The following is a 26,808-nucleotide window of genomic DNA, read 5'->3' as shown; positions in this document are numbered from 1 at the left end:
CTATCACACTGCATGTTACTATTACCTGATGTTTAAAAAACAGAAAAGTTCAGAACAATCGGTATGGTGCAAAAGAGCATAAATGAAAAATGTATTTTAAGTTTTTTATTTTGTGTGACTTTATTTTTATAGATATTGATCTGATTCACACATTTTTTGACAGAACATTTTAAAAACGATATTAGATATTGCTAAATCAACTGCGCTGTAGTCGAACTTAAGTGACTAATGAAGTTGTTTGTAGACACTTTCGGCTTCCTTCAAGCGGAAATTTTCGGAAGAGCCTTAAGCAAAGTTGCCAATTTTTAGCCCCAGCATATTACAAAAACCTTGCTGTAAAATGCACTTAAAATCGAGAGCAGCCAGGAGAAATAGCCTTTGAAGCCATTTTGTCAAATCAAATACTGAATTTGAATTTCAATCAACTTGAATTAAATCAAAATTTGCTCAATAAAGTGAGCGCACATACACGTATTCTTTATGCTATGCACACAATATGAATATAATTCTTGCAAACGTGTTGGGTTAGGTACCTTCGGTCGCAGTCACAGGAGCAAAGAAATGTGGAAAGAGTTGCAGCATTTGAAATAGACTTGTGTCTTGTGAGATTGCAGCTTAAGGCTTCTAGCCACATACCTTTACAGCAAATGTAGAATGTTGCGGTGCAGTGGTGCTGGAAGCTAAAAAAAATCCATCAGTCAGTAGATCACGGACCACAAAAAATGATAGAGTACCCGGCAGACACTCCGTCTGCATCTTCAGAACGTCAAGTCTGCTGTCTATAATTTAGGGGCATATTCCATTTTCCAACTGCCCTTTTCCATGGACGTTTGGTCCGTTGATTAGGTATTGCACACACGTAGTCGCAATTGATGGCCCAGATTCAAGCACCTGTTGACCAGCTCTCTAGCTTCAGGGTGTCCACTGTCCATTATCCTGTTCTTCGTTTGGTGGTGTTCGTCCTCGCTACAGAGGGTACAATGATTTCACTCAGAAGTTTGCAACGCAGTGAAGGAGACGTTTCCGATCCCATAAAGTATATGTATTCTTGATCAGCGTCACAAGACGAGTCGATCTAGCCATGTCCGTCTGTCCGTCCGCTTCTACGCAAACTAGTCTCTCTCAGTTATCGGGCTGAAACTTTCCCAAAAGTCTTCTTTCTATTGCAGGTAGTATATAAGTCGGAACCAGCCGGATCGGACAACTATATCTTATAGCTCCCATAGGAACTATCGGGGAAATAATTTAAAAAAAATTATACCTTCGGTGTTCTTTAACATATAATCTTCTAAACTTAGATATAACATTTTTAAATTAGTTCTGAATTTCGAATTAAATTTTATCAAAATCGTACGACTATATCATATAGCTCCCATAGGAACAATCGGAAAATTAGTGGTAAAATAATATTGAAAAATTATATCTTCGGTGTTTTTTTTAACTTATAACCTCCTACGCTTGGAAATAAGATTTTTTTATTAGTTTTGAATTTCGAGTTAAATTTTATTAAAATCGGACGACTATATCATATAGCTGTCATAGGAACGATCGGATAATTAATGGAAAATAATGTGAAACAAATTATAGCTTTGGGGCTTTTTGACATATTGTCTTACAATATTGGGAATATACATTTTTATATTTTTAAGAATTTCGAATTCAATTTAATAAAATTATTGATTATTTTTTATAACTGCAAGGGTATACAAACTTCGGCTTGCCGAAGTTAACTTCCTTTCTTATTTGTCTGCTCGAATTGATTTTCTTGCCTATGCACGTAGAAAAGGGTGTAAATGCTGACTGGAATCTGCTAATGTACAAACCGATTGCCGGGTTTATGGATTGTCCAGCATTGTTTGTGAATCGTTTGGGACAAACAAATATAAGGGCATCTATCTAAAACAAAAAAAAACAAGTAGATTGTGCAACATGAAGATGCATTTAATTTAAAAGATATTTTATTCAACAACAAATACACACAAAACAAATAACTAAACATTATTAGTTCTTGCCAGTCAAATAGGTTTTTACTTATTAGTTAAAGGAGAATTTAAATAGTATAATGCTGACCAAATTGAGTACTTCGGAAAAATTTTGTTTGCAGAGGCTGAAACTCATTACGAGCTCCAACCAAATAGTCGTTGGAATATCCCTCGTCTATTTTCAGATGGCGTGACTGCCGCCGAGGACGTTCGTGAGGTGGTCATATATTCGATGGCGCTGGTTTGCTGCGGATTGTCTCTGGTTGTGGTCACCAATGCTGGCGCAGAAGGACGATGTTCGGGAGCGGGACGGGCCAGGGGGGCGGCTGGAATCGAGGCGGCGACGGCGGCTGCCAGAGCCATTGTGTCCTCCGAAGGATGAGTAGCCAGGGGCATTGCGGTGGGCGAATCCAATCCAGTGCCGGCCACAGAAGCAGGTGTTACTTGCGCTTGCTTCGAAGGGTCAACTTGCTGTTGCTGCTGCGAATGCTGCTGCGACTGGCGGTTGTGGTTACCTTTGCCCTTGGACCTATTATTAGTACTCGACTTGGGATTTGCCATCGTCTAGAGTATTATCGGAGATAATTTTTGTCGGAATTCAAAAATATCTATAAAAAAAATACAAGTATTTAAAATAAGTTCACCTATAGTTCCAAAATGTGTGTGTGAGGCAGTGTCTCTGGCACGACTGTAGCTGTGGCATTAACTTAGGCTTCGACCTTTGACTTCCCGCCTCCAAGCACACTTGATCCAAACAAACTGTAATGCCTGAAATTTTTTTTTTATATTTTTTTTTTTTTACGAAGAAGGTTAATACCTTAATGAGTGTGTGTTTAAATTATATGACAATCTGCATATAAATGTTTCGTTAAAAAGAGGGTTTAAATTTGATCCCATTTCCAAATTCAATCTAGTGGTTTTCAGATTAAGAACCCAAATATGCATGTCCATAATTCATAACTTTAGTAATTTAATACCGATTTAGAAGGTTGATCCCTCTATGAGTTGGTGTTTCAATTCTTTGATCTGCTTGATCTGCTTTAAAATATTTCGTTTAAAAGAGAGTCCAAATTTGAGCTGATTTTCATGTTCAGATTTTCGGTAATTGCGATGACTTCCATATTGAGAAAGCAAAACTGCATTTCTTCGATTTATAACTTGAGTAATTGAACATCGATTTAGAAGGTGGATACCTCTATGAGTTTGTGTTTAAATTATCAGACAATCGGCATTTAAATGTTTCGTTGAAAAGAGGGTTCACATTTGAACCCATTTCCAAATTCAACTTATTCCGTAACTCCAGTGGTTTTCAGATTGGGAATCCAAATCTGCATGTATATAAATCATAACTTAAGTAATTAAAAACCGATTTAGAAGGTTGATACCTTTATAAGTTTGTGTTTCAATTCTTTGAAAAGCTGCATTAAAATATTTCGTTTAAAAAAGAGTCCAAATTTGTGCTGATTTTCATGTTTAGTTTTTCGGTAATTCCAATGGCTTTTATATTGAGAAAGCAAAACTGCATTTTTTCGATTCATAACTGGAGCAATTGAACACCGAATTAGAAGGTTGATACCTCTATAAGTTTGTGTTTCAATTCTTTGAAAATCTGCATTAAAATTCTGCATGTATATAAATCATAACTTAAGTAATTAATTACCGATTTAGAAGGTTCCAATCATATTAAGAAAGCAAAACTGCATTTCTTCGATTCATAACTTGAGTAATTGAAAACCGATTTAGAAGGTTGATACCTCTATGAGTTTGTGTTTCAATTCTTTTGAAAATCTGCATTAAAATATTTCGTTATAAAGAGATTCCAAATTTGAGCTGATTTTCATGTTCAGATTATCGGTAACTCCAATGGCTTTTATATTGAGAAAGCAAAACTGCATTTCTTCGATTCATAACTGGAGTAATTGAACACCGAATTAGAAGGTTGATACCTCTATGAGTTTGTGTTTCAATTCTTTGAAAATCTGCATTAAAATATTTCGTTTAAAAGAGAGTCCAAATTTGAGCTGATTTTCATGTTCAGATTTTCGGTAATTCCGATGACTTCCATATTGAGAAAGCAAAACTGCATTTCTTCGATTCATAACTGGAGTAATTGAACACCGAATTAGAAGGTTGATACCTCTATGAGTTTGTGTTTCAATTCTTTTGAAAATCTGCATTAAAATATTTCGTTATAAAGAGATTCCAAATTTGAGCTGATTTTCATGTTCAGATTATCGGTAACTCCAATGGCTTTTATATTGAGAAAGCAAAACTGCATTTCTTCGATTCATAACTGGAGTAATTGAACACCGAATTAGAAGGTTGATACCTCTATGAGTTTGTGTTTCAATTCTTTGAAAATCTGCATTAAAATATTTCGTTTAAAAGAGAGTCCAAATTTGAGCTGATTTTCATGTTCAGATTTTCGGTAATTCCGATGACTTCCATATTGAGAAAGCAAAACTGCATTTCTTCGATTCATAACTGGAGTAATTGAACACCGAATTAGAAGGTTGATACCTCTATGAGTTTGTGTTTCAATTCTTTTGAAAATCTGCATTAAAATATTTCGTTATAAAGAGATTCCAAATTTGAGCTGATTTTCATGTTCAGATTATCGGTAACTCCGATGACTTCCATATTGAGAAAGCAAAACTGCATTTCTTCGATTCATAACTGGAGTAATTGAACACCGAATTAGAAGGTTTATACCTCTATGAGTTTGTGTTTCAATTCTTTGAAAATCTGCATTAAAATATTTCGTTTAAAACAGAGTCCAAATTTGAGCTGATTTTCATGTTCAGATTTTCGGTAATTCCGATGACTTCCATATTGAGAAAGCAAAACTGCATTTCTTCGATTCATAACTGGAGTAATTGAACACCGAATTAGAAGGTTGATACCTCTATGAGTTTGTGTTTCAATTCTTTGAAAATCTGCATTAAAATATTTCGTTTAAAAGAGAGTCCAAATTTGAGCTGATTTTCATGTTCAGATTATCGGTAACTCCAATGGCTTTTATATTGAGAAAGCAAAACTGCATTTCTTCGATTCATAACTGGAGTAATTGAACACCGAATTAGAAGGTTGATACCTCTATGAGTTTGTGTTTCAATTCTTTGAAAATCTGCATTAAAATATTTCGTTTAAAAGAGAGTCCAAATTTGAGCTGATTTTCATGTTCAGATTTTCGGTAATTCCGATGACTTCCATATTGAGAAAGCAAAACTGCATTTCTTCGATTCATAACTGGAGTAATTGAACACCGAATTAGAAGGTTGATACCTCTATGAGTTTGTGTTTCAATTCTTTTGAAAATCTGCATTAAAATATTTCGTTATAAAGAGATTCCAAATTTGAGCTGATTTTCATGTTCAGATTATCGGTAACTCCAATGGCTTTTATATTGAGAAAGCAAAACTGCATTTCTTCGATTCATAACTGGAGTAATTGAACACCGAATTAGAAGGTTGATACCTCTATGAGTTTGTGTTTCAATTCTTTGAAAATCTGCATTAAAATATTTCGTTTAAAAGAGAGTCCAAATTTGAGCTGATTTTCATGTTCAGATTTTCGGTAATTCCGATGACTTCCATATTGAGAAAGCAAAACTGCATTTCTTCGATTCATAACTGGAGTAATTGAACACCGAATTAGAAGGTTGATACCTCTATGAGTTTGTGTTTCAATTCTTTTGAAAATCTGCATTAAAATATTTCGTTATAAAGAGATTCCAAATTTGAGCTGATTTTCATGTTCAGATTATCGGTAACTCCGATGACTTCCATATTGAGAAAGCAAAACTGCATTTCTTCGATTCATAACTGGAGTAATTGAACACCGAATTAGAAGGTTTATACCTCTATGAGTTTGTGTTTCAATTCTTTGAAAATCTGCATTAAAATATTTCGTTTAAAAGAGAGTCCAAATTTGAGCTGATTTTCATGTTCAGATTTTCGGTAATTCCGATGACTTCCATATTGAGAAAGCAAAACTGCATTTCTTCGATTCATAACTGGAGTAATTGAACACCGAATTAGAAGGTTGATACCTCTATGAGTTTGTGTTTCAATTCTTTGAAAATCTGCATTAAAATATTTCGTTTAAAAGAGAGTCCAAATTTGAGCTGATTTTCATGTTCAGATTATCGGTAACTCCAATGGCTTTTATATTGAGAAAGCAAAACTGCATTTCTTCGATTCATAACTGGAGTAATTGAACACCGAATTAGAAGGTTGATACCTCTATGAGTTTGTGTTTCAATTCTTTGAAAATCTGCATTAAAATATTTCGTTTAAAAGAGAGTCCAAATTTGAGCTGATTTTCATGTTCAGATTTTCGGTAATTCCGATGACTTCCATATTGAGAAAGCAAAACTGCATTTCTTCGATTCATAACTGGAGTAATTGAACACCGAATTAGAAGGTTGATACCTCTATGAGTTTGTGTTTCAATTCTTTTGAAAATCTGCATTAAAATATTTCGTTATAAAGAGATTCCAAATTTGAGCTGATTTTCATGTTCAGATTATCGGTAACTCCGATGACTTCCATATTGAGAAAGCAAAACTGCATTTCTTCGATTCATAACTGGAGTAATTGAACACCGAATTAGAAGGTTGATACCTCTATGAGTTTGTGTTTCAATTCTTTGAAAATCTGCATTAAAATATTTCGTTTAAAAGAGAGTCCAAATTTGAGCTGATTTTCATGTTCAGATTTTCGGTAATTCCGATGACTTCCATATTGAGAAAGCAAAACTGCATTTCTTCGATTCATAACTGGAGTAATTGAACACCGAATTAGAAGGTTGATACCTCTATGAGTTTGTGTTTCAATTCTTTTGAAAATCTGCATTAAAATATTTCGTTATAAAGAGATTCCAAATTTGAGCTGATTTTCATGTTCAGATTATCGGTAACTCCGATGACTTCCATATTGAGAAAGCAAAACTGCATTTCTTCGATTCATAACTGGAGTAATTGAACACCGAATTAGAAGGTTTATACCTCTATGAGTTTGTGTTTCAATTCTTTGAAAATCTGCATTAAAATATTTCGTTTAAAAGAGAGTCCAAATTTGAGCTGATTTTCATGTTCAGATTTTCGGTAATTCCGATGACTTCCATATTGAGAAAGCAAAACTGCATTTCTTCGATTCATAACTGGAGTAATTGAACACCGAATTAGAAGGTTGATACCTCTATGAGTTTGTGTTTCAATTCTTTGAAAATCTGCATTAAAATATTTCGTTTAAAAGAGAGTCCAAATTTGAGCTGATTTTCATGTTCAGATTATCGGTAACTCCAATGGCTTTTATATTGAGAAAGCAAAACTGCATTTCTTCGATTCATAACTGGAGTAATTGAACACCGAATTAGAAGGTTGATACCTCTATGAGTTTGTGTTTCAATTCTTTGAAAATCTGCATTAAAATATTTCGTTTAAAAGAGAGTCCAAATTTGAGCTGATTTTCATGTTCAGATTTTCGGTAATTCCGATGACTTCCATATTGAGAAAGCAAAACTGCATTTCTTCGATTCATAACTGGAGTAATTGAACACCGAATTAGAAGGTTGATACCTCTATGAGTTTGTGTTTCAATTCTTTTGAAAATCTGCATTAAAATATTTCGTTATAAAGAGATTCCAAATTTGAGCTGATTTTCATGTTCAGATTATCGGTAACTCCGATGACTTCCATATTGAGAAAGCAAAACTGCATTTCTTCGATTCATAACTGGAGTAATTGAACACCGAATTAGAAGGTTTATACCTCTATGAGTTTGTGTTTCAATTCTTTGAAAATCTGCATTAAAATATTTCGTTTAAAAGAGAGTCCAAATTTGAGCTGATTTTCATGTTCAGATTTTCGGTAATTCCGATGACTTCCATATTGAGAAAGCAAAACTGCATTTCTTCGATTCATAACTGGAGTAATTGAACACCGAATTAGAAGGTTGATACCTCTATGAGTTTGTGTTTCAATTCTTTGAAAATCTGCATTAAAATATTTCGTTTAAAAGAGAGTCCAAATTTGAGCTGATTTTCATGTTCAGATTATCGGTAACTCCAATGGCTTTTATATTGAGAAAGCAAAACTGCATTTCTTCGATTCATAACTGGAGTAATTGAACACCGAATTAGAAGGTTGATACCTCTATGAGTTTGTGTTTCAATTCTTTGAAAATCTGCATTAAAATATTTCGTTTAAAAGAGAGTCCAAATTTGAGCTGATTTTCATGTTCAGATTTTCGGTAATTCCGATGACTTCCATATTGAGAAAGCAAAACTGCATTTCTTCGATTCATAACTGGAGTAATTGAACACCGAATTAGAAGGTTGATACCTCTATGAGTTTGTGTTTCAATTCTTTTGAAAATCTGCATTAAAATATTTCGTTATAAAGAGATTCCAAATTTGAGCTGATTTTCATGTTCAGATTATCGGTAACTCCGATGACTTCCATATTGAGAAAGCAAAACTGCATTTCTTCGATTCATAACTGGAGTAATTGAACACCGAATTAGAAGGTTGATACCTCTATGAGTTTGTGTTTCAATTCTTTGAAAATCTGCATTAAAATATTTCGTTTAAAAGAGAGTCCAAATTTGAGCTGATTTTCATGTTCAGATTTTCGGTAATTCCGATGACTTCCATATTGAGAAAGCAAAACTGCATTTCTTCGATTCATAACTGGAGTAATTGAACACCGAATTAGAAGGTTGATACCTCTATGAGTTTGTGTTTCAGTTCTTTAAAATTCTGCATTAAAATATTTCGTTTAAAAGAGAGTCCAAATTTGAGCTGATTTTCATGTTCAGATTATCGGTAACTCCAATGGCTTTTATATTGAGAAAGCAAAACTGCATTTCTTCGATTCATAACTGGAGTAATTGAACACCGAATTAGAAGGTTGATACCTCTATGAGTTTGTGTTTCAATTCTTTGAAAATCTGCATTAAAATATTTCGTTTAAAAGAGAGTCCAAATTTGAGCTGATTTTCATGTTCAGATTTTCGGTAATTCCGATGACTTCCATATTGAGAAAGCAAAACTGCATTTCTTCGATTCATAACTGGAGTAATTGAACACCGAATTAGAAGGTTGATACCTCTATGAGTTTGTGTTTCAATTCTTTTGAAAATCTGCATTAAAATATTTCGTTATAAAGAGATTCCAAATTTGAGCTGATTTTCATGTTCAGATTATCGGTAACTCCGATGACTTCCATATTGAGAAAGCAAAACTGCATTTCTTCGATTCATAACTGGAGTAATTGAACACCGAATTAGAAGGTTGATACCTCTATGAGTTTGTGTTTCAATTCTTTGAAAATCTGCATTAAAATATTTCGTTTAAAACAGAGTCCAAATTTGAGCTGATTTTCATGTTCAGATTTTCGGTAATTCCGATGACTTCCATATTGAGAAAGCAAAACTGCATTTCTTCGATTCATAACTTGAGTAATTAAATACCGATTTAGAAACCTTCTAATATGAGTTTGTGTTTAAATTCTTTGAAAATGTGCATTAGAATATTTCGTTTAAAAGAGAGTACAAATCAAACTGTACGTCTATAATCCATAACTTGTATAACTGGTTACCAATTAAGTAGGGTGATACCTCTATGAGTTTGTGTTTAATTTTTTTATTAATCTATAATTCATTTAATGAATTGATTTCGTGAAATAGGCATATCATATTAGTGTTAATTTGCTTGTTGCCAAAAGGTACTCTATAAATAAATAAAAAAGAAAAATATATTGCAACTTAAATATTCATATTTTATTATAATTCTGCTATGTACAATATAAATTGTAAATATTATTGAACTTAAGTGAATATTCTAATTGAAGTATGTTTTTATTTTCTGGAACATTTTTAGCTGTGGCTTCAATGTCTGACGAAGTTCCTCTGGGTCGCCTATCTCAAATCTTCGATACATTGACCAATCTCCAGCAGCAGCAGCAACGGCGTTCCCAAGAGCAACTGCAATCGCAGCTGCATCTTCATACACAGCATTCCACTGCAAAACAGCAAAGAAGATCCGCCTCCTCATCGCCATCGCCATCGGCTAGTGTTTCTGCATCCACTTCTGGGCGGGCCACGCCTTGTTTCGGTGTGGCCAGCCCTTCTAATACATTGCAGTACTACAACCACGCCCACAACTATTTGCTGCGCCCACAAGATATCGCCCACAGTGGCTACCTGCACACCTTTCCATCGCATTTGTATCACCACCACCATAAGCAACACCATCAACAAGTGCACACCCTCCATCATCACAGTCAGCCTCCCTCGCTACCCACTAAATTAGGCGGAGGCGGGTCACGCGGCTGCCTATCTGGCTCACAATCGCTACAGGGATCACCGCTGTTACCCAAAAGAGCCACCTCTTTTAGCGGTCAAATACCACTGGCTCAGGGTCGTTTTGCTACCGAAGGAACGGGAGCAACTGGTGCCACTACGTCTACACCGAATAGCCCCAGGTTGTTGCCCCGTCGTATGCCACCTCCACCTCCCATTCCAGCCAAGCCAAAACCGGTGAAGACAGATCAACAGCCAAGGGATCGTCCGCCAAGGGATTCGACTGCCACGGTTCAATCCAATGTAAATCCCCTGCTGGCAGCTCTGGATACACCGGATGCCCCATGGCCACACTTTTCGACGCTCACTGAAAACCTGGATGTCCACCAGGTGAACAACTACGGACAAGCACTGCCGGAGGTGAGTTAAAATAACTTATGTAAGTTAAAAAGAACTCAGTGTCGGACTGACGTCTTTCCATCTGTCAATGCGTTATAAGTCGGTAAACCTACCATAGTAATCACTTAAAAATAAATAACTAAAAGGGATTATTGCTTTGTCATTTTTATACCCTTGCAGAGGGTACGTTGGTTTCAGTCAGGGTGTAACGCAGTGATGGAGACGTTTCCGACCCCATAAAGTATATATATTCTTGATCAGCATCACAGGTCGAGTCGATCTAGCCATGTCCGTTTGTCCGTCAGTACGTACGTTTCTACGCAAACTAGTCTCTCAGTTTTAAAGCTATCGGGCTGAAACTTTCAAAACATTCTTTTTTCTGTTGCAGGTAGTATATTAGTCGGAACCAGCCGGGTCGGACAACTATATCTTATAGCTCCCATAGGAACTATCTGGGAAACAATTTAAAAAATTTATATTTTTAGGGTTTGTTAACATACCGTTTAACGCGTGGAAATTTTTAATTAGTTCTAAAACTAAAAATATATTTTTTTAATATATAACTTCCTCTGCTTGGAAATACCATTTTTTAATTTATTCTGAATTTCGAAATTAATTTGATCAAAATCGGACGACTATATGCAGTCATAGGAAGAATCGGAAAATTGGTGGGAAAATAATATGAAAGAAATTATAACTTCGGTGTTTTTTGACATATTATCTTATAATATGGGGAATATAATTTTTATACTTTTAAGAATTTCGAATTAAAATTATTAAAAATCGGACGACTCTAACATATAGCTGTCAAAAAAAACAGTCGGAGAAATATTGAAATATTTTTTTTTAATATTACTGAAGCCAGTAACAATCCTTAAAAATATCACATGGTGTTACTAACGTTGATTATTTCTTATAACTTCAAGGATATAGAAACTTCGGCTTGCCGAAGCTAACTTCACCTACTCTGTGTTATTTTATTTTTAAGATTTGAATATTTCGAGTTTTATAAAATGGACTAAGCTTAAGCTATCCTAAAAAGCGTTGGTGTTCTGCTAAAATGTATATTTATATACAGTAAATAAATATATCAATCTAATTAATTGATTAATGAAGTGGGTGGCACAAATTTTTTGTGATCAGTCGATAGGTATTGATTGGACAAATAAATTTCAGTTAAAATGCCTTTTCTATTACTAAAACTGTAGGCGCTATGGATTTCGCGTATTGTGGGCGTTAGAGTGGGCGTGGCACCCCGATGAAACAAACTTGGGCTGCGTAGGAAGCCCACGAATCTGCATGCCAAGTCTGCCACGTTTTAGCGTACATACGGACAGACGGACATTGCTAGATCGACTCGGCTAGTGATTCTGCTCATATATATATATTCTTTATAGGGCTGGAAACGCTTCCTTCCCTTTTCTCTACAAGTAACGAGTATAAAAATAACAAACTATTCTCAGCTTAACTTTTTCTTTCTATTTTCTCTTTTCTGATTTTTTTCCAACATGCAGATTAATTGGCAAGAACGATGTTTGGAGTTGCAACTGGAACTGCACCGATCCAAGAATCAGGCGGGTCGTATACGCGACATGCTTCGTGAAAAGGTAAGTAACTGATACGGAGAGGGTGGACCAGCTAGCGCCTAATGTGGGTCCCTTTGGGGTGTCTGATAATACGCCTAAATAAGTTAATAAGTAAAAAGCAACACAGCGACAAGCACAAACATTAATTACCATAATATTTCCACTTATCCTAAAGATAGTGCACTGTTTCGTGTGACACATGTGGATGCGAAAAATGAGAGGGAATCTTTATCTTGGCTCATTATTAGTTTAATTATGTCAATAGGCTTTTGACGAAAAGGTCTAATGCAAAAACTATATGAATTAAACTATTTATTGAACTAATTATTTTCAAATGAGAACTTACTGTCTCCGAAAATGCCATATTTGGTTTGGCTATTGGTAAGTGTCGGATACAGGATTTGGTAGAGAATGTGTTTTTAGCTCAACGATTTCTGTTGCATACTTTTGAGGAACCATACTATCTTTCACTTTTTGTCGTATGAGTTTTGGCTATCTTTCTCGACCTCCTCTCATTTGACCTTTCAACTTTTTAAAATCTTAAATTCATGTGCATCATACATTTTATATTATTTCCACTAAACGTACATTATCTGGTCACAACCCACTAGCTCTTGAGCTCCTTGCTTAATTTTTTTCGCATCAAATATTATTTGCGGTGCATTTACAGAATGTTTAATAATCGCAATGGTAAACAGATTTTCTAATTAAAACTCGTATATATGTAAAGGTGCATCAAAATTTAAAAGGTAATGTTACAAACTGACAGTTTTTCCCTGCATGTGATAAAAACTTTTTTCTTTAACATGAAAATGTTTTCCTTGCGAGGTTATAATTAGCAAAAAAAAGGGTTTTTTATTTTGAATTTTGGACTTATGGTATAATTTTATAGTCGTCACTTTGATAGGGATACGGGATCAGGTAAATAAGTCCAGAAAGAAGAGCAAGTCCAAGCCGAAGATTCTTCAGTTTAAAGAATTTCGCCAGGACAGTGGGATAAATACGGGGAAGAGGTCTATTGCCTTTGGCAACAACGTGCAAAGCTTTGAAATTAGGGGGAAGCATAATATTGCAACATTCTTGGATAATAAAATTGAAGTTTATTAACAGAGCCATCCGAAAACAACAAGCCGCTGAATAAAACAAATTTATAGAGGAGTGAAAGAAAACCAAGAGTCTGGGCCAAGCAGCACTGTTGCCAAATTTCAGCACAACAAATTTCGGCAATTAAATTTTGCTGGGGAAGTAGAGATAAAAAAAAAGATAAATGTTGGATTAAACCATTAAAGTTTTTTTTAACAACAACAAAATAGATTTATGAAACCATGTCAAATTAAGATTAACTTACAATTACCATATATGTCTGGCCTTACAGGCCTTAATGTTTTTTTTTAAGTTAGGTCGCATTAAGTAACTATAACTTTTTCGGCTTGATGCCATTTACTGCTCACTTGGTAATGGCTATTTTCGGGGATCCCTGAGATGAGGTTTACTCTTTTGATGGAAAACATCCATAAACCTGCAAGACCCGCTAGCCATGATTGCTTGCACATTAAACATCGTATGGCCGTCAAACGACTACCACCAACGCCAAAAGTGGCCACATTAGAGTGCCGCCATCAGCCATAAGCTGTCATTGTTTAACCGATGTGCCGGACCCCCTGACACCGCATACCTCTTTCTGTGTGTTTGAAAAGCGCGTTAACGCGTTGAAAGCAGTGCTAAGAGGCAAACGACCGGTAGCCTAGTCATCCATTTCAACTTTATCTAGTCTTCCATTTCAACTTATTTTAAAACAGACAAATATAAACAAAGGAGCACTGCCCTTGGAATTACTCAAAGAGTAAAAGGGTGTACTAGATTCGTCGGAAAGTATAGGTAGAAGGTAGAAGGAAGCGTTTCCGACCCCATAAAGTACATTCTCGTATAGTCTTGATCAGGATCACTAGCCGAGTCGATCTAGCTATGTCCGTCAGTCCGCTGAGATCTCGCAAACTGTAAGAGATAGAATATTCAGTCTTGGCATGTAGATTCCTTGGCTCTTTTAGCACTGTATCACGCCCATAATCCGCGAAAATCTGTAGCGCCTACAGTTTTTATGAAAGAAAACAATTTTAGCTGAAATGTATTTGTCTCATCAATACCTATCGACTGACCACGCCCACTCTAACGCCCACAAACCGACTTTTCATACTAGAAATTTCGAATTTTTCGCAAAAATGTATTCGTTTCATCAATTTATATTGATTGACCAAAAAAAAATTTTGTTACGCCCACTCTAACTCCCACAAACGGTTTAAATGCTTAAATCTGTCTGCCGCCCATATAATATATACTGAAATAGCGGGTAGGTTGCGCTTTAATTGCAAAACCGCCAGTGACAGCTACCAAAGGTGAGATACTTCATGCTTTTCCTTTTGTGCCTAATTTAAGTTTTTGACAACTTCTTGTCTCGGCATAAATTGGGCATCAATGCTATGCGAAATTCCCACGGGCTAGGTTTTGAAACTTGATCCAATTATTTGAGCAATTAGAAGATGAATCTTTCGTAACTCTTTGGCCATGTCAATAATTAGTGAACATTTGTGAAGCATAGGTAGGATTTTAATGGCTTCTCCTCAGTTTACCAAGTGTTGGGGGGTTTAAATTGAGTTTGAGTTTCCTTGCATAAAGACTTTTTGATTTTTTTTTTTTGAGATACCAAACAATGGAAAAATAAAAACTGACGACGATGGTATGCAAAATAATTTGTCACGCCCACTTCTCGAATGGGCGTACTGGCCACAATGGACCAGGAAAACGCACAAAAAACTGCTTTCTGAATGAATGTTTCTGTTTAAGGACATTTTTTTGGTCTTCTATAGGAAAATAAAAGGAAATTCTGTCGCGACAAACTCATTTTGTGTATGCAGCACACATACTGGTCACGCTCGTTTATTCATTTGAATTATTCCCAAAAGCGTGTTTAACTTTAATTAAGTATGACAATGCCTCATATGCTTTTGTTGCTGTCAAGATACGGCAAGGACTTTAGTTGAGTTTGTTTTTCCACATTTTTAAAGTTGTTTTGTTAAAATGTGCAAAAAAAACATGCTGTCAGATAAATATGGATACTACTCGAGTGGCTGGTAAAAGAGCAATACATAGATGTTATAAACCCGCTGTGTCCTTTCGTTTTGTATGTCTTTCCGTTTATGTAAATCTATCGAGCAGCGAGCCCAACATGTTAAGCGTTCTGGCTTAATCACTCAACAAGTTGGCCTCCAGCTGAGTAAGATTCTCCAATGTAAATAGGGAATGAAAGCTAAACGCAGAATATTTTTGCATTCAATTAGATTCCGTATTTGTATTTTCCCCTACGGGTGATTCCGATTTTGTTACCTGAAAAGATATTTCAATAATTGACAGACAAAGAAAAGTGTGAATGAAAGTTGTTAAATTTGCTAGCTGTATTTAAGCAAGCTACGACTTTATCTGTTCAATATTAAATGCGCTATACACACTTGACGCGAATGTTAGGGCTTTTCCTGGCAAAATGTATCTTATAGCTTAACGCTATTGTTACTGCACATAAAGGAAATTTAAGTTTGCGACCTAAATCAAACATATTTAATAAAAATATTTACAAAACCTTGTAAAACCCAATGAATTTTTAATTTTCCATTGAAAATATAGTGACAACCAATATTTGTTCTCTAAATTATGGCCTCCAAAAAAGTGACTCTGAAATCTTAAATCGGTTGCTCCTGACAGGACTTATTTTCCCCGTTTGGCACTCGGTCGCACTTCGCATCTGCGTCCCTCCGCAAAAAAGGTCAGCCGAAAATCAATAGCGACAACTAATGCCCGACAACCACGATGAGTGGGATGAGAGGGACTTTCCTCTTTGGTTTGATGTTGACATGTTGTCGTCATCATCATCGCTCGCTGACGACGACGACGTTTAATTTAAAATTCAAATCCAAACATGTTTGGCAGCACGAACCGTAAACGAAGAACATAGAGGCGGGAAAAGTACAAAGGGGAACTGAAAAAACCCGGCAGTTCCTCCTCGACCGTAGTCATTAAAATTCGCAGGCGGCCAAAACATGAGGCGAACTTGGTTTTTTGGTGGCTTTAATCGAACGAGAATGTCGCCTTGTTTTTTCCACTTCTTTTTTTGCGTGTTTTTGTGTTGGCTTAATGTACACAATCAGAGCAGGAAATTGTGTTATAGGAAGGCGTCCTGTAAAGCTGAGGAAAGAGCAATCAGCAGGCCCGAAGCACCTAACTCACCATGGCAGCACCAAGGAATACAGGGAAATTCCGAAGTCGAGGTTTTGGGCGCTCGTAGTGAAGTGGTTCTTTTGTTTAGAACTGAATGCAGTACAAAAAACTTTTAAAACATGCGATTTCAAGTGAGGTATTTAATATTTTGTAAGAGGTGATTTTAAATAAACATGAAATAAATATTTTTGTACAATTACTTGGAGTTTTTCTCAACTATATAAATTTTAACTTAAATAGGAAATTTAAAGTCTCTACAGATTTTTACTCCTTGAAGGCTTTTAGATTTTATTGTTTTATTAAAAGGGATTTGTAAGTAATATATTTCATATTGATCAAATACTTATAGACTTAAAATAACTTTATTACATGATTTGCTCAGGAGTAACCCGCTAAGGCTCACCTGTCGCTTAAAAGGTCCCACCTGCAGGACCTTCGTATTTTTTACCGTTATTTTCATTCGAGGAAATTGGAAAAAATCACCACTCGAAGCGAACTCCCCACGCGAACACACAAACATGCGCATTCCCTGCCAGCTGTTCAGTAGAGCGCGAGTGAGTAAATGTGGCTTTTGCTTTAGCTGTGTTGGTCGGTAAATCACATCCTTGTATCCATGGCATGGCACACGGCAATCAGTTTGCCTTCGACTGCGTTACGCGTTGCGTGGTCCGTGCCGAAAAGTCCGAACTCCCTTTTCCGATTTCGTCGTCCGTTGTGCGAAAAAGTAAAATCGGATGCACAAATTTTTTAAAAATTTTTTTTTCTAATAAAAATTGATCAGTGAAATTTGTTTGCCAGCAAAATTGTTGCATGCTCTCTTGTTTGGCCTATGGAACAAAAAATGCTTAAGCGAATAATAACATATTACCAAATTGTACAAAATATTTTAGTTGGATTTGGAGGGAGAAGGCAAAAAGGCAAGCAGCCATACATTTTTGCCGCATTTTTAGATGCCGATTTTAGCAAATAAAATCCGTCCAAAAAGGAATCTAACTTTTCCTCTTCTATCAAATGGTTTATGAAAACTAAAGTTTAAGTTTTTTCTGTTGCTTTTTCATATGTCTACAAAGCTTAATATATTTAAATATGTATCAAAATGGCTTTTGTGAACAACTGGGTAGATTGTATGTTTTTTGCCCTTGCAGTCTATACATTTTTGATCAGCATTGACCAACGGTAGACTCGTTTCTACACAAACTAGAACAAGAAAATAGTTCCTTCTACCTGTTAATTACTTTATACCTTTACTCTGGGTTTAATATATGTAAACAAATCGTATAGCTATCACACGGACTGTCGATCTGCAATGGTAAAATAACTATGGCCTGTCGAAGTTAGTCTTAAATCTTAAGTCTTAATAATAATAAACATAAAAATAAACATACACTTAATTAAAAAACATTATAGTCTTTAAAAGTGCAATAACTTTTCAAGCTTTTCTTGCCAGAATATAAAATTCGACTTAAACCAACATGAATTGAAACTATTTGCCTACCGATGCACTTTTGTTTTGAGTTTTTCTGTTCCACAGACTTTAAATTTCCAGCTAGTGTCATTAATATGCCTTCGTGTGCTGGTGTGCGTACGTTAAGGCAATTGCATGCCTCCTGTCTGCCACATACACATATATATTAAAGTCAGTCCTCTTTACATACACACGTGACGTATGTATATTATCTCTAGTGAATTATGTCCTGACCATATAGATTCCAAAACGGCTTGTCCTTACAAGAACTGCCACACATGGCTAAAGCAAAGCAGAGGAGCTGCTGGCCCTTGTGTGCCGCCCACGGTGGGACACCACCTCCTCATCCCACTTTCTGGTATTTCGACGAGTGTATGTGTATCATCATTATTGTGCATTCCGTATGTCTGTGTGTGTGTGGGGCACACATTGTTAAATGGACGATACAAAAGTTCAGACACCAGTCCGGCAACAAGAGCCCATACACACACTGGTGTACAGTGGACATGTTCTAACGAGGACGCCCTGCTAAAACCCCTTGAAATGCATTACATCCTTTCTTCCTGACTTATATATGAGCACTCATTCGCTTCTAATGCTGTTGCATTGCCTTTTTCCGACGAACGTCACTTGAAATCTGATCTCTGTTGGCAGAACTATTCGTTAAGAAACAAAAATTTAAAATCCTTTATTTTTACTGTTAGCATACAATATGATTTTTTGCACTTAGAATTTTAAGGCTTGTCCGCTATTATATAGTTTGAACTGTACGTTGTTTTTTCTTTTTTATTACTTCCCAGACAGCTTTAAGTCAAGCAATGTCTCGCGCATGATGGAAAAAGGTTTATTAACCCAGCTCCGGATGAACTCTCTCGCCCCCTTAATTCGAACACAATCTGTCGCTGGTTTATCCCGCCACTTGACCAACTCCTTTTGCATTTTATTTATCGATGGCCGGACAAGATTAGCCTCATTGAAGGGGTTTCGAAGCGAAATTAAGTTATTTATGCTCTGGAATTGATTGCTGCTTGTTGTAAATTGCCAACTCGTCCAACGTCTGGTGTGTTAAGTCACACTCTTTCTTGTTCATCTATGCTCGTTCTACCAACTTTGTTGCTAGACCTTCATGCATTTTTTTATCGGATTAAACTTGTTTGGATCTTACTTTTCTATTAGCTTTTCTTGTTTAAGTTAAATACTATTCCCATTCAAATTCTTGATCAGCATCACTAGAGGAGTCGATCCAGCCATGTCCTTCTGTACGTCCGCTTCTACTCAAACCACTCGGAACCAGTCGGATTGGACAACTATATCTTATAGCTCTCATAGGAAATATATAAATTTTTGTAATGCTTGAAAATAACATTTTTTAAATAGTTCTGAATTTTAAATTTAATTTTTTCAAAGTCGAACGACTATATCATAAAGCTGTCATACGAACGATCGGAAAATTGGTGGGGAAAGAAAATAAAACAAATTATAGCTTCGGTGTTTTTTGACATGTTGTCTAATACTATTGGGAGTATCATTTTTGGACGATTCTAACATATAGCAGTCAAAGAAACGGTCAGAAATATAATGATTGCAAGGGTATACAAACTTCGGCTTGCCGAAGTTATCTTCCTTTTTTGTTTTTAATGGCGCTGGACGTTGTGGTATTCAATTTCCCTTTGATTCGCCTTTCGATTAGTCGCATTTATGGAAAATTACAACAATATGTTCCTGCCGGTAATATCAGCCTACGCCTTAACCCTTACGCCACCTCTCTAAACCCCTTACGCCCCTAACCTCTTGGGGCCATTAATCATGTGGGCGAGTCCTACAAGTATGCAGGCTGCAATTATAAAAAAGCAAATGACAGTGACAACATAAATTTGCATGCCAGACGCAACGAGAGAGTGCAACAATTCGTGTGCCGTTTGCAGCAGAGGTTAAAGTGCGATTTTCGTGTGTTTCATGTGCACCACAAATTATGCAATGGACGGGTGCCGTGTGTGACCAGTAAGCCGTGAAAAAGGACTCCTAATAAGTACAACGAACTCTGGCTGAAAATACTGAAGGGGACCCCAATGGACGCCGCAGGATCCAAACTTTCATTTTTGCCCAAGCAAAGAGAGGCAGATCGGCCCATTTCGGGATCGGGAAGTGGCTTATCCCAAACTACCCAAGCTAGTGCTGGCACCACCAACATAGAAGTCACTGTCAGCACTACCACGACCACCATTATCGAATCCTCCAGTTCGACTACCACTCTTATGGAAAACTCCTCCTCTACCCCAGCGGGCTTTTCAACGGACAGCGGTTCACCGTCACCGATCCACATGCAACACCATCTGCATCACCATGGATCACCGATGCTCCACCTGCAGTTGCACCACAACACGGCTCCACCTTCGCCCTTGGCATCGGTGAGAAGTGCCCAACCAGGTCCTCCGGCGGCAAATGGAGAAAATCCAGTTGCCTGTTTAGCAACTTGTTGTTCCCCTAGTGGTTCGCATCATCATCTGGGTCCTGTGAGCCACTTGGCCACTGGTCACTCGCTGCCCCACCAGCTGCCCCACCAGCTGCACCACCCATCGCTTTACCCCCTAATGGCCTCTGCCCAACTGGGCTATACCGGTTCTAGCGGACCTAGTTCGCTGGTCAACTCGCCAGCCTTGGGTAGACGGAAGCGGTACACCAGCAACTCTTCGAACTCCTCCAGTCAATTCAATAACAACTATGCCGGATTGGACGTGGATTCACTGGACGATATGTTAAAAAAGGTAAATTGCATTCATTTTTTCGATTTAAAACATCTATATGCATACGTTTAATATATTTTTGTATCAATTCAGGTAATTTAAAATGGAAATACCTATGTCGTAGTTTCAGAAAAGGTGTTTTTTTTTTTTTTTAATTTTAAAGTGTTTCAAGTTCAAGTTTTTACACCCTTGCAGGTCGTTCCTGTCTGTCCGTACGTACATATATAATATTTATTTCATTTTTTCGGACTTATTTTCCGATCGTTCCTATGACAGATATATGATATAGTCGGCCGATTTTGATAAAATTTAATTCGAAATTCAAAACCAAATAACAAATGTTATTTCCAAGCGTAGGAGGTTATAAGTTAAAAAACACCAAAGGTATAATTTTTTTTTTAATTTTTCCCCCGATGGTTCCTATGGGAGCTATAAGATATAGTGGTCCGAACCGGCTGGTTCCGACTTATATACTACCTGCAATAGAAAGTTTTAGCCCGATAGCTTCAAAACTGAGAGACTAGTTAACGTAGAAACGGACGGACAGACGGACATGGCTAGATCGACTCGTCTTGTGACGCTGATCAAAAATATATATACTTTATGGGGTCAGAAACGTCTCCTTCACTGCGTTGCAAACTTCTGATTGAAATCATTATACCCTCGGCAAGGGTATAAAAATTACAAAATTTACTGTGTATAATATAAATATGGTCAAATTTTATGTTAGATGTTGCAATACCTCTTTCCTAATAATACTATCTAAGACCGAAAATCTATAATTGAATTACAATATTTAATTTAATTTAAAACTGTAAGTAATTACAACAGGTGTGTCTATTTTTCCACTCGGTTCCCAATCAAACAAGAGGTAAATAGGCAGGGACTGTTACAAACTCCTTCAACGGCTAAGCACATCAGCGCATCGCTTCTTTGGGTTCGAGGGCATCTTTAGGCTCCACCTTCCCTTAACTTTAAGGTTTTCTTGAAGTGCCATTGTTTTGTCCAGTTTCTCAAGGGTTTCCCGGCCTCTTTTAAACTTCTTTACCCTGTTTTTTAATGTATGATTGCTTTCTTTTTCTGTGGTTTTTGTTTGCTCTTGTCTGTTTCGACTATTCGCTGTCCGTAGGTTTCTTTTGTCTGTCTCCTTTCGCAAAGCCATAAATCTTTAGCCTCTTCTGCAAACGTAGCGTAAAATCCGGTATCCCTGTCCTGTGTTTCTCCACCAGGCCCCAACAAAAATATGCAAAGCTATTTGGTTTTTTAACATTTTAAGACGAGGAGCAGTACCGAGTAACCCACACGAACACCGCACCCGCACAAAAAAGAGGGGGAATCACTCCTTTCCACATAAACAATAAGTGACAACTTTTGCCGGCCGCATGCGAATAATATAAATTATAATGTGCCCCCAAAACCGAAAAAGAAACTGGCAATTCAAAATGCCAATGCAAATCTGAGTCTCATATATGTATATAGTGTATAACTAGTGTGTATCTGTAGAGGCGATAATGAACTCAACTCATGTGCCAAAGGGGAAAAGCGGAAAAATGCAGCGTTCTATGCGGTTGTAGTTACCTCTGTCCCCCTCGTTTCCACCTGCGATTGTCGCATTGCCGTTTGAAAAACGGAAGGGGGAAAACTCTACTGCATTGCATTTGTGGCCGTCATAATGGTGGAAAATCGGAAAGCAGGGCGCTCGATTACTGGTTGGCACAATCCGAGGCGAAGGCAATGCGCGTGCATAATGGCAATTTGAGTAATGGTGCCAAATATGCGGACATTTCACTGTTTACCCTAAACAGCCATAGAAACAGTCACGCTTTTAAGCCCCGGAAAAATTTCAACGTCGTCAGAACTCATTAAAAAATGTTATTTCCAAGCTTAGAAGGTTATATGTTAAAAAACACCAAAGTTACAATGTTTTTTAAATTTTTTCCCCGATAGTTCCTATGGGAGCTATAAGATATAGTTGTCCGATCCGGATCTTTAAAACTGAGAGACTAGTTTGCGTTGAAACGGACAGACAGATGATTAATAATATACATACTTTATGGGGTCGGAAACGTCTCCTTCACTGCGTTGCAAACTTCTAACTGAAATCATTATACCCTCTGCAAGGGTATACAAATATACATATATATATTTGGGGTTTTTTAACATATAACGTCCAGCGCTTAGAGTCTATTGCGTAGAAACAGACAGAAGGCCAGACGGAAATGGTTAAATAAACTCGTATAGTAATGCTGATCAAGAATATATATCTTTTATGACGAATCTTGTATACCCTTTTACTCTGCGAGTAACGGGTATTTCTACTTAAAGAAGGGAAAATTTCTTATGTGCCTTGTTCAGTTCTTTATTTAGTTTAATTTTTCTTTGCCTCTTCTTGCAGGTGAGTCATCCAGCTGCCCTGTAAGCTTATGTAGACTTCATTCAGCTAAAATGTGGTTTGTTTTTCGTAGTCTATTTAGCGTGTGGAAAGTTCAACCCCTTGGTTTTTTTAACATTTCCCTGTCCAATGTGAGCACAGCATGGGCAATAAAGGGCCGATGGTAATAGACTTCCGTGAACAGGGCGGGATATCGCTTATCGCCGCATCTCCGAAAGGCTATTGCCAGGCCACAAATTTCACCACCGGTGATCAGAGGATCCCCGGAGTCTCCATAGCACAGTCCTTCCCCATTTGCGGTCGAAGCGCAGGACACTCCGCCTGGCAATTGGGGAAACCAATGACGGCAGTTTTTCTGTAATTCTACCCTGACATTAATGGATTTCAGGGAATTGGTGATATTCATCAAACTCCAACCTACGATCGCCAGTTGGTTTGCACCCTTATCGCGCCTGAAGGGCATCGAGCAAAGGGCTATATAGTTAATTCTACGCGAATATCCAATAGCCACTTTGACCCTTAGCACGGCAATATCATTTCGCAGGGTTTGAGGTGAGAATTTCGGATGGCGTAGGAATCCCGCCACTGGTCTGCCTCTGAATTCCCTAGCTATCTTATCGTAACCCGCTCGCACTGACAACTCCTCTGGTTTGGTATTCCTTTTAAAGCAGTGTGCAACTGTTAAAATATAACGGGCACTGAACAATGATCCGGTTGCTATAAACTTAGGATCGTAGATCTGTAGCGCGTAGCCAAAATTTTGCTGATGAACCCGCGTTCCCTGATAGAGGGAATTTCCACTCCTGATTGCGTTCAAAAGGAGTATAAGCTGTAACTTCACTATGGTTGCCATCGTACAAGTAAGCAAATAGCTTAGCATATGCGATCAGCTATGGATGTGGAAACCGTGAAGATTCCTATTCGACGCGGTTGCACAAAGTTTATGGGGAGTTATTAAAATAACTCGGTCGAATTATTATTGAGAATAACTAAGAGTACAATACATCAAGCAAGAGATAACGGTATATTTGATTCCATCGACTATCAGGTAACCGTTACTCAGGTATGGGAAGTGCGATATAAAAAAATGTGTGGGCTTGACGGTTATAGCGCTATGGGCGAGAGAATTTTTAGCCTTTATAGTTTCTGAGATCTCAGCGCTCATACGGACGGACAGACAAACATAACTAGATCGACTCAGCTAATGATCCTAATCAAGAATTTATATACTTTATATGCCCGGAAAATATTTCTTCTACCTGTTACATACTTCCTGATGAATCTTGTATAGTCTTTTACTTTACGACTAACGGGTATAATCACTAGGGTGATAACACCATTTCCAAGTGGTTAATTAAAGACCACTAGTATGGAAATAAAATGTAATACCGATAAAAGTTTGTGGGATGAAGAGTCATTCATATTTAATGATCAAACCCAATCTTTTGGACTACGAATGCTGTTTAGTACAAAAACACAGAACGTTAATAACGAAAAAACAAACTTTGTCATTCCTGACTCGTATCACGGCGGTATGTCAGTTGTCTGCAGGTTATAATCTTCAATCCTCACCATTCTCACACCCACACCCATGCCCTATGTTATTGCTGCTCGCAGACAATTAACACTTGAAATTTTTAAGAGGCCTAGAGGGCAGAGTTCAAAAGACAGACAGACTACATTCGTTAATAGGTCGTCGGTGAGGGTGACTGCAAGTTACTTATGCGTGGTCACATTCCAACATCACATTACATCCCAATCAGGCAAACCAACTACAACATGCCACTTAATTTAATTTCTTTTTATTTGAGGCAAACTGAAAGTGCACAGTGTAGCAAAAAAGATATTGGATCAATTTAAAATGTTTGCTCACATTTTATTATTATTTTTATTTTATTATTTGGTGTTATGACATTTATATATTATTAATGGGGAATCTATTTACACAACGGTTTATGGATGCGAACATTTTTCATTGTTTAACATAGCTTCCACCGTCTTTGCTTTTTTCAGGCCGACATGTACTTTTTCTGCCCTGCGCTCGTTTTTTTTTCTTGATTCTCATAAAGCGTATGAAAGTAATCAAGGCAGCTATTATTCTTAGATTTGAAGCGCAAATGAACACGCCTCAGTCGAGAATTCGCTTAACATTCTCTCTCTGCTTTTCTCTGTGCTTTCCACATTTCTCCGCATCCCTGTGCTTCTCGCGTTCAATACAAACAATGGACCACGTATGTTGCGTATGCGTGTTTTCCTCTATAAGGGCAGCAGGAATAAAAGGCATCGCGTTGTGGCATATAAAAGCTTCATTGTTTGACTTGCTACCGAAATGCTGCCAAAAATATGAAGCAGATGGAGACTGGATGTGGAAACATTCATACATACATATGTATAAGTGTCGAGTTTTAATATGCAAGTCTATTGTGTGTGAAGCCCACTTTTCTCTTAAGGCCATTTTTTTAAGCTACCTTTTTTTATGGGCTTGTACTTTGCACACATTCTTAAGTAACTTTCAGTCCTTCATCCCTTCCATAACTTGCACCATTCATATTCGCATTCAAAATTCGTTATTAATTCCAGTGAGTGCCCTAATTTGTCATGCAAATTCAATTTGCAGAGGCCCTCACAAAGGAAAACCGCAGCCTCAAAAATGATTCAATAGTTAATCAGAAAAAGTGCAGTGCAATGGCCACCACTTTTGAACCATCGACCCAGCCTTTTACACAGAAAATTATATATGATCGAGAACATATATAATTTAAAGGAAAACGGAAACGTCTCCTTTCCAGCATTGCAAGCATCATACTAGAAGGGTTTACACATATCCATAAACTGTTTTAAAATTCATATGACCAGATCTTCCGAAACTAACATTAAAACTTTTTTGTTTTATGTACATATGTGTAATCTCCACCTGTCCTTCTGCTTATGCTGCACTACTGACCTTTTTTAATCGACGGCGCGCCGCGGCACCTCTTCAAAACTAAAATGACAATGTCGATGGCGATGGCGACATGCAGTCTGTGAATGTCTGGTGGGTTTTTTCTGTCTGCATGTCTTCCCTCCGCACTTCCGGAAGGCGAGCCAATTTATTTCGTTTCGTTTACACATTTTGTGGTATGACTTTTGGCCTTTTAGGGTTGCGAAAAGTTATTAGTAGGTGGTGGAATGATTATGAAATAGGATTTGGCCCTGGCAAGCAAGTGCTTTGCAAATTTTCGAATCATCTCTTATATTAATAATTGCTTTTAATCCATAGCCAATTGGGGCTTCAATTTAAAGTAATTTTCATCTATACAGGGTATCGCATGGACCTAACTATTTTTGTTCCACTTATTCAGTTTATTTTTGTTTCGGGCTTTGTGCCACTACTGGTGCTTTATTTGACACTGCCCGCTGCTTGCAAATACCGCAAAAGCCACTCGAAACATATTTGCTTCGCCTGCACTCTGTGTGCAGTTTTCCATTTTCCCTTATTCCGCCACTAGCCATGTCGTTTTTAAGCAGCCACCCACACACTTCTCTTTCTCTACCCTGTTTGCTGTATGGGCAAACAGAATTATTGAAGCCAGTCGAGCAAAAATGTTTCGTCAGTGCCGAACTGAATCTCCGGGTCTTGTGTTTCTGGCTTTTTGGTCAATTGGGCCCATATCTTCTTTTTACCTTTC

General features: G+C 37.2%; 3 protein-coding genes across 12 annotated transcripts in view; 1 reads left to right on the top strand and 2 right to left on the bottom strand.

The window, feature by feature from the left end:
- LOC108024147 (uncharacterized protein CG43867) overlaps positions 1-26,808 on the top strand; it is a 76,587-nt gene that overhangs the window by 10,220 nt on the left and 39,559 nt on the right. For 7 of the 10 annotated variants that reach the window (XM_050889049.1, XM_044093291.2, XM_017093943.3 and 4 more), the window contains exons 2-3: positions 9,867-10,708; positions 12,202-12,294. In XM_050889049.1, coding sequence (XP_050745006.1) covers positions 9,878-10,708; positions 12,202-12,294 — 924 coding nt within the window. In that variant the 5' untranslated portion in view covers positions 9,867-9,877. Of the gene's footprint in view, positions 1-9,866; positions 10,709-12,201; positions 12,295-20,602; positions 20,770-26,808 lie in introns of those variants that run through there. The other 3 variants (XM_017093942.3, XM_017093946.3, XM_017093947.3) reach the window with 3 other exon arrangements.
- Positions 1,921-2,760, bottom strand: LOC108024153 (uncharacterized). The gene is made up of 2 exons (XM_017093956.3): positions 2,627-2,760; positions 1,921-2,546 (listed from the first exon to the last, which is right to left on the bottom strand). The coding sequence occupies exon 2, from the start codon at positions 2,541-2,543 to the stop codon at positions 2,118-2,120; it is 426 nt and encodes a 141-aa protein (XP_016949445.1). The 5' UTR covers positions 2,544-2,546; positions 2,627-2,760; the 3' UTR covers positions 1,921-2,117.
- LOC108024079 (seminase) lies at positions 23,061-24,008 on the bottom strand. The gene has a single exon (XM_017093854.3). It carries the CDS (start codon positions 23,991-23,993, stop codon positions 23,235-23,237), a length of 759 nt encoding a protein of 252 aa, XP_016949343.1. The 5' UTR covers positions 23,994-24,008; the 3' UTR covers positions 23,061-23,234.

This window comes from Drosophila biarmipes, chromosome X, assembly GCF_025231255.1.
Source record: "Drosophila biarmipes strain raj3 chromosome X, RU_DBia_V1.1, whole genome shotgun sequence".
Classification (NCBI taxonomy): domain Eukaryota; kingdom Metazoa; phylum Arthropoda; class Insecta; order Diptera; family Drosophilidae; genus Drosophila; species Drosophila biarmipes.
This window is presented reverse-complemented; position numbering and strand designations above follow the sequence as displayed.